Consider the following 8107-nt stretch of genomic DNA (forward strand, 5'->3'; position numbering starts at 1 on the left):
CCAGTGGTTCGACACTTTTTGAAGACTAATTTTCCAGCCAAATTAAAACGACAGTATATGAAAAAACGACAATAATAAATGTAAAATCACAGAATAAATGAAAACAACCATTACTATATATGTGGGAAACAGCAATACAATGAGGAAATAAGAAGTGCGAAAAACGACAACAAATATTTGTATAAAACAACAACAAAACTAAAAACGACAATATTTTCAAAAAACGACAATTATTATGTAGACAAAACAAACAACGACAATAATGGTAGAATACGACAATATATGTGAAAACGACAATACAAATGAAAACGACAATATTTGACAACAGGTATTCTCAAGTTTCACTCCAATCACAAGTGAGGTTGATTTTGAAGCATTCCTCTCAGCTAAAACTCATCTTTTTATTGACTTATCTTACTCTTCCACAAGCTATAGTCTTCAAAAATCATTGACTCGCAACACCTACCTTATCTTCTCGTCATAATTTATTTTCCACAAGCTACCAAAGTTCGAAACAGCAATACAATGAAGAAATAAAAAGTGCGAAAAACGACAACAAATATTTGTATAAAACAACAACAACAACAACAAAACTAAAAACGACCATATTTGCAAATAATTATGTAGACAAAACAAAAAACGACAATATATGTTAAAAACGACAATACAAATGAAAACGACAATATTTGACAACAGATATTCTCAAGTTTCACTCCAATCACAAGTGAGGCTGATTTTGAAGCAATCCTCTCAGCTAAAACTTCATCTTTTTATTGACTTATCTTACTCTTCCACCAAAAAAGAGGTAATCTTTCTCTTCCACAAGCTATAGTCTTCAAAAATCATTGACTTACAACACCTACCTTATCTTCTCATCATATTTTAATTTCCACAAGCTACCAACTTCTCCTTTTCTTAACCCAAAAATCATCGACTTACTATACTTACTCTCTCTCTCTCTCTCTCTCTCTCTCCATAACTTCTTCAATAATTTCTGCCATACATCATAGTGTGTCCTCTGCATCCTCTCCAGGTATTTTTTTTCTCCAAACAAATTTTTCTTGACAATTTCTATATATGATTTTTTTTTCGGTTCCAAAACTATTGGTTATTAGGAATCATTTTCTGTTTATCTAAGGCTTTTTTTGTACCTTGATTTTAAGACTGGAAAAAGATGAAATCAGAAGGATTCCATTGTTTCATGTTTGGATTGAATTAATAAATTACGAATTTTTATTTCTATATAAATTGAAACTTAAATTTAGTATAATTTTTTAAAATTTACAATAATTATAAATATATATAAAAAAAAGAAAATATCTTAAATATAAAAAGTGTTTAGATAATATAAATTCTTGGTTTTATTGTTTTTTATTTTTTCTACGTCAACTTTAACGGAATATTCTTATATTTAACGGAATATTCTTATATTTAACAGAATATTCTTATATATTTAACGGTAGATTGTTAACATAACTTAAACTTAGATAAAATTAAATAAATAATTAAACAAATTAAAATGAGATATTTTGAGATATTTTACAATGATAATTATTTAAAAATAATAAAATTATACGTTTTATAACTTAATTAATTAAACTTAAACTTCACGTATTAGAATAATATCATATTAACTATATAATATAATATAATATAATCTACTATCAACTACCAACAAACTTAAATTTAAAATCACACATATAATATATAATATATTTTTGTCACTGTCAAATTCAAAAACTAGAACAAACATAAACTTAAACGAAAATTAATTAATTAAAATAAGATATTTTTAAGATATATATTTTATGATAATTTAAAATTAAATCATATTTATTTTTAAATAATAAAGGCATACATATATTTTTTTATCATATAAATTTGTATGATAGTTTGTTTTTTATTAAGTGATTGGAGATCTTTTTCTTCATTAAATTCACTAAAGGACATTGCAAGATATATTAAAAAACTAAAATAGTTGATGCATGTATACTATTGTCTACACTATGACTTTTTCTATTCTTATTTTATTTCTATTATTAATTTATTTTTAAATATTATTGTATTTTATATATATGTCATGTGGTCATATAAATATATATCTCTTCTATATAATAAGTGTGTAGATAATAGAAATTCTTGGTATTAATAGTTTTTTTAATGTTAACTTTAATGGAATATTCTTATATTTAACAGAATATTCTTATATTTAACGGTAGTTTGTAAACACTTAAACTTAAATAAAATAAAACAAATAATTAAAATATTAAAATATGATATTTTTGAGATATTTTGCAATGATAATAATTTAAAAAATAATAAATAATTAAACAAATTAAAATAGGATATTTTTCAAATATTTTACAAAGATAATTTATTTTAAAATAATAAATAATTAAATAAATTAAAATATGATATTTTTGAGATATTTTACAATAATAATTATTTTAAAATAATAAAATCATACATTTATTATCTTAAATAAAATTTAATTAAACTTAAATTCATTTATTAGAATAATATCATGTTAAACATATAATATAATCTATTGTGAATTAGTAACAATTTTTTTTTTAAAACTAGCAAATAACTTAAATTTAAAATCAACATATAATATTTAATATTACATTAAACATATAATATATAATCTCTTGTTGTCACTCCCAAATTCAAAAACTAAAACAAACATAAACTTAAACAAGAATAAATAAATTATTTAATTAAAATAGGATATTTATTTCAAAATTTATATGACATTAATATAAATTTAATAAAAATAATTAATAAATTCTATAAATAAAACTAAGCAAACATGCATATTGCACGTTGCTTATATCTAGTATCTCTTCTATATAATAAGTGTGTTGATAACGTAAATTCTTGGTTTTAACGATTTTTTATTTTTTTTAATGTTAATTTTAACGGAATATTCTTATATCTAACAGAATATTCTTATATTTAACGGTAGTTTGTAAACATCACTTAAACTTAAATAATTAAAAAATTATATTTTTGAGATATTTTACAGTGATAATTATTTAAAAATAATAAATAATTAAACAAATTGAAATAAGATATTTTACAATGATAATTATTTAAAAATAATAAAATCATACGTTTTATAACTTAAATAAAATTTAATAAACTTAAACTCACTTATTAGATTAATATCATATTAAACATATAATAAAATCTACTGTCAATTAACAACAAATTGCTTTTTAAAAAAAAACTAGCAAGAAACTTAAATTTAAAATTCACTTATAATATTTAATATTACATTAAACATATAATATATAATCTCTTGTTGTCACTCCCAAATTCAAAAACTATAACAAACATAAACTTTTAAAAAATTATTTAATTAAAACATGATATTTATTTGAAATTTATATGATATTAATATAAATTTAATAAAAATAATTAATAAATTCTATAAATAAAACTACAGAAACGTGCATTGTAAGTTACTTGTATCAAGTATATATATATCAACGTTGTATTTTAATATCATATATATAGAGATTATTGATATAAATATTTATATATACTATAAAACTATAATTCATTCTATTATATATATTTTAAAAAAAAGGAACTAATTTTTATTAAAATTATAGAGAATGTTTACAATTTTAAAACTAAACAAACTTGCGTTGCTTGCTTGTACCTAGTATTTTTCTTCTTTTTTTCCCTTATACTTTTCCTTATAAAAATTTTAGGTACAAACAAGGCCTAAGCGCGAGGAAGAAAAATGGCTGAAGCATTCTTAAATCCGATCATTGAAAGCTTGATTCATCTACTTAAAGATGAAGTTAAATCCTTAAAGGGTATCAAAAAACAAGTTGAAAGCCTAAAGAGGGAACTAGAGATCATTGAGGCTCTTCTCAAAGACGCAGATGCAAGAGCAAATAGAGAAGATTTGATCAATGATGTTGTGAAAATTTGGATGAAACATCTGAGTGAAGAAGCTAATCGTACAAGAGATTTCATTGATGAATACCGGTGGCATGTGGCGCAGTGCACTACTGACAAGACTGGATTCATTGGATTTTTCTGCAAAATAGGTGGCCGAATCAAAACTTTGAAGTCTCGTCATCTTATTTCTTCTCAACTTCAAGACATCATCCAATCTTTGCAACGAATCAAAGAAGTAGGTCAAGGGTTTGGCTTGAGTCAATCTCTACAAGCAGGTTCAAGTGGCAAAACTTCGTACACAGAAGAGTGTGGCAACCGATTTGGTGCTCACTTTGTCGAGGAAGATGAAGAATATGTGGATGTTCCTTTGTTTCAGGGAGAGCTAAAAAGCTTTTTGGTGGAAGGAGAGTCTGAACTTATGGTTTAATCATTGGTAGGAGAAGGAGGGATCGGCAAAACTACTCTAGCTAAGAAAGTCTACAATGAGGTGAAACACATATTTGATTGCCATGCTTGGATCACAGTGTCTCAATCGTATGATGTGAAAATTTTATTGCAGAACATGATGAAACAGATGGGCTTAGTTGCTAGAAGCACTAGTACTAGTTCATATTACGAGATGATGATTCAAGAGCTAATTACACCGCTCAGGAAACATTTGCAGACAAAAAAGTATGTGATCATTTTTGATGATATTTGGGATACAGATTTTTGGGAAAATATCAAATATGCTTTGCCTGGCAACAATAATGGCAGCAGGGTTGTTATCACAACACGCAATGAAACAGTAGCTCCGTGTGATGATTTTATTCAAAGGTTGGAAGCATGGACTCATGATATGGCATATGAGTTGTTTTGTAAGAAAACATTTAGATGTGAGTTGTTTAGGGGTCGTTGCCCTGAAGAGTTAGAGATATTGTGTCACAAGATAATCCAAAAATGTCAAGGCTTGCCACTTGCAATTGAGGCCATAGCTAGTTTATTATCAAGAAAAAAGAAGGTGAAATTTGAATGGCAAAAAGTTCTTGATAATATTGATTTTGAGTTCAAAACAAATCCTCAACTCATGAGAATCTTAAAAATCCTTTCTCTTAGTTACCATGACTTGCCTTACCACCTGAAACCTTGTCTGTTGTACTTTGGTATTTTTCCTGAAGACTATGTAATTGAGAAAGAAAGATTATGTCATTTATTGATTTCTGAAGGTTTTGTTCAAGCAAGGGATGGAAAACCATTGAAGGAAGAAGTTGAAAGATACTTGGATGAGCTTGTTGAAAGAAGCTTAGTTTCAATTGAGACACTATATGGACCAGTGATAGGTTACAAAGTTCATGATTTGATGCATGAGTTCATCACATCAAAGATAAAGGATTTGTGCTTTTGTCAAATTTTTAGCAAAAACAATGTAGAATTTGATGAAAACAAACATTATTGTCGCTTGTCAATCCATGGTGGAAGTATGCCAGAAACTATAACAAAAACAATCCAACAGTACACAACTGTTCGCTCGATTTTTTTACTTTTAAACTTCAATGACAATGAGTTGGTTATAAGCAAGACATTTTTGATTGCTTTGTTTCAAAACTTAAAGCTCCTGAAAATTTTGGACTTGGAAAATGCACCACTTGATCATCTTCCAAAGGAATTGGGAAATTTGTTCCACTTAAGGTACTTGAATCTTAGTGGTACAAATATCAAAGTTCTTCCAGAGTCTATTGGTAAGCTACATGATTTACACTACTTGAATCTCGAGAACACACAGGTGAATAAGCTTCCAAAATCCATAGGCAAGCTTCACAATCTACGTGTTTTGAATATTATGTATGCCTTTGTAGTGGAGTTGCCAATGGAGGTTAATGTGCTACACAATCTTGAGAAAATTTTTGCTTCACGTAAAAATGAGTTACTCAATTTGAGTGGGGTGAAGATACAAGAAGGGTTTAGTTCTTTGGAGAATTTGGTAACATTAATGCATGTGGAAGTGCATCAAGACGTGGTTGGTTTCACAAAGGAGATTGAGAAGTTGAGCAATTTAAAGACGTTGGGCGTTTCGAATTTGACCAAAGAAACTTCCAGGGCTATTTATGATGTTGCTAAGAAGTTGAATCACCTTCACACTTTGCTTTTGAGTGCTCGTGATGATGATGATGATGATGATAAGATTCTAGACTTGGATTCAATCTCATCATCACCTCCACCATTGTTGCATGTACTGTACTTGTCTGGTCGATTAAACAAGTTCGAGTTTTCAAATTTCACTAACTTGGTGGGGCTGGTATTACATCTCTCAAAAATGACAGAAAACCCTCTGAAATGTCTGAGAGGCTTGCCCAATCTAATGCATCTTTTCATGGACAACTCATACGAAGGAGAGCAGCTACACTTTGAGGAAGGTAGTTTTCCAAAACTCAATGAGATTCGCTTTAAATATTTGCTAGAATTGAAGTTTATCAAGATAGATAAAGGGACATTGCCTCTCCTTAAGATATTGATTATTGAATCTTGCCCACTTATTGAGGAGGTTCCCTCTGGAATCCAGTATCTAACAAAGTTAAAAAAACTTGGTATATGGAACATGCCCAAGCAGTTTGTGGATCGACTACTGCAGTCCAATGGGGGCATTGATTATTCCAAAATTCAGCATTGGCCAGTATTGGATATTATCTAAACAATATAATGTTCTAAGATATTAATGTTCTTATGTATTTTATTTATTGAATATGTAGTGCTTTCTCTAATTATGTACTAATTGGATGTTTATTTTGCTTTTGCTTTTCATTTTGTAATTTTTGACTTTGTATTTTCTTTTTTTTTAATTGTTCAATAAGGTTTGAAATCAGTGTTGATGATTTTAGAATTGGGTGTTGAAATTTCCCTCTTTAGTATTACCAAGTAATTAAGAGAGCAACTCTTTACTTAAAACGAAAATAAAAAGTTGTTGAAGTACTATGATCGGTTGCTCTAGCAGTTTTCAATCATGCTATAGCGATAATTGAATATAAGAAAAACGTAAATGATACAATGACATTTTTATGTTGTTTAGTTTCCCTAGTCCACCGGGTGAGGACTAGAGATAAATGTAATATTTGTTTTCCCGGAAGGACAATTTCATAATTTTTGCCAATTAAGGCATTTTATTTGTCATTTTATTTTCCTTTGATAAAGTATTAGATATGTATGGTTTTCAATGGCAATAAAATTCATGGTTTATTATGTGACGACCCTAAAGTAGGGTACGTCTGCCACATACTCGTAATACCAAGATTTGCGAGTATGTTAAGCACTTGACCAAATGAATTAAATATAATGATACTATGAAATACAAAAAAATTTAAAACTTTTATATAATCTTATTGATGGAAACTATTACATGCATGAATACTTTAAGTTTAAACATAACAATATATGAAAAATTCTAAACCACTATTGCATTGCTACTGAGTCTATGCCCCACAAGTTTCCCAACATCTAAAGCCACACTTGGAAAAAGGTTTAAAAATAACATAATGAGCTAACGCTCAGTAAGTAAATCTCATGCATACACATACACATGAATGTCGTGAGTTTGAAGTGCACATATACTCATATGCTAACTTATAATACTTATGCATTTCATTTATTGATCATGCACTTTCAAACTTTACTTTTATGCTTTTTCTTTTTACTTTCACATTTTTATGGGCCCATTTTCTTTTGTGCACAATGTTCGATTAAGCCAATGCCTACAGCGCTTGTCACACATATATAATGTTGTCTTTGTGATTAAATTTACCATAGAAATATAGGAAATTGTCACTTAGGTTGATTTTATAATTCATAATATGATTATAAGTTGCTTTTGTCAACTCGTTAATTAAAATAGGCAGAAAGAAGAAGAATTTAGTAAATTGTATTAGGGATTAATAGGGAGGATGGTTGATGAGATTAAATGTCCTAATTACTCTCTCATTGTTTAATTTCAAGGATTTCCCATTATTCATTATTTTATTGAGCTTTTCATTATTGTTTAGGCATTTTATATTTTATTCTACCTTTTTACAAAAATCAAAAGTTTAATTGACCAAATAGAACAAAAATATTAATTGACTGGTAATTGGTGATTCAGTCTTTGAGGATGATACTTGGTTTTACCAAGATTATTACTAAATAGTGATACGTGCACTTGCGTAACTATAATTTTCGCAACACA

At 27.8% G+C, this 8107-nt stretch overlaps 1 protein-coding gene across 1 annotated transcript; it reads left to right on the top strand.

Moving 5' to 3' along the window:
• Positions 1-877: 877 nt before the first annotated feature.
• LOC133789312 (disease resistance protein RPM1-like) lies at positions 878-6954 on the top strand. Its single transcript, XM_062227123.1, has 2 exons — positions 878-1033; positions 3723-6954. The coding sequence occupies exon 2, from the start codon at positions 4481-4483 to the stop codon at positions 6584-6586; it is 2106 nt and encodes a 701-aa protein (XP_062083107.1). The 5' UTR covers positions 878-1033; positions 3723-4480; the 3' UTR covers positions 6587-6954.
• The last annotated feature ends 1153 nt before the right edge of the window (positions 6955-8107 follow it).

The sequence above is a fragment of the Humulus lupulus genome, chromosome 7 (assembly GCF_963169125.1).
Source record: "Humulus lupulus chromosome 7, drHumLupu1.1, whole genome shotgun sequence".
Classification (NCBI taxonomy): Eukaryota; Viridiplantae; Streptophyta; class Magnoliopsida; order Rosales; family Cannabaceae; genus Humulus; species Humulus lupulus.

Coding starts and splice junctions, on each gene's coding strand:
- LOC133789312 (XM_062227123.1), top strand. CDS start 4,481: ATGATGAAACAGATGGGCTTAGTTGCTAGAAGCACTAGTACTAGTTCA.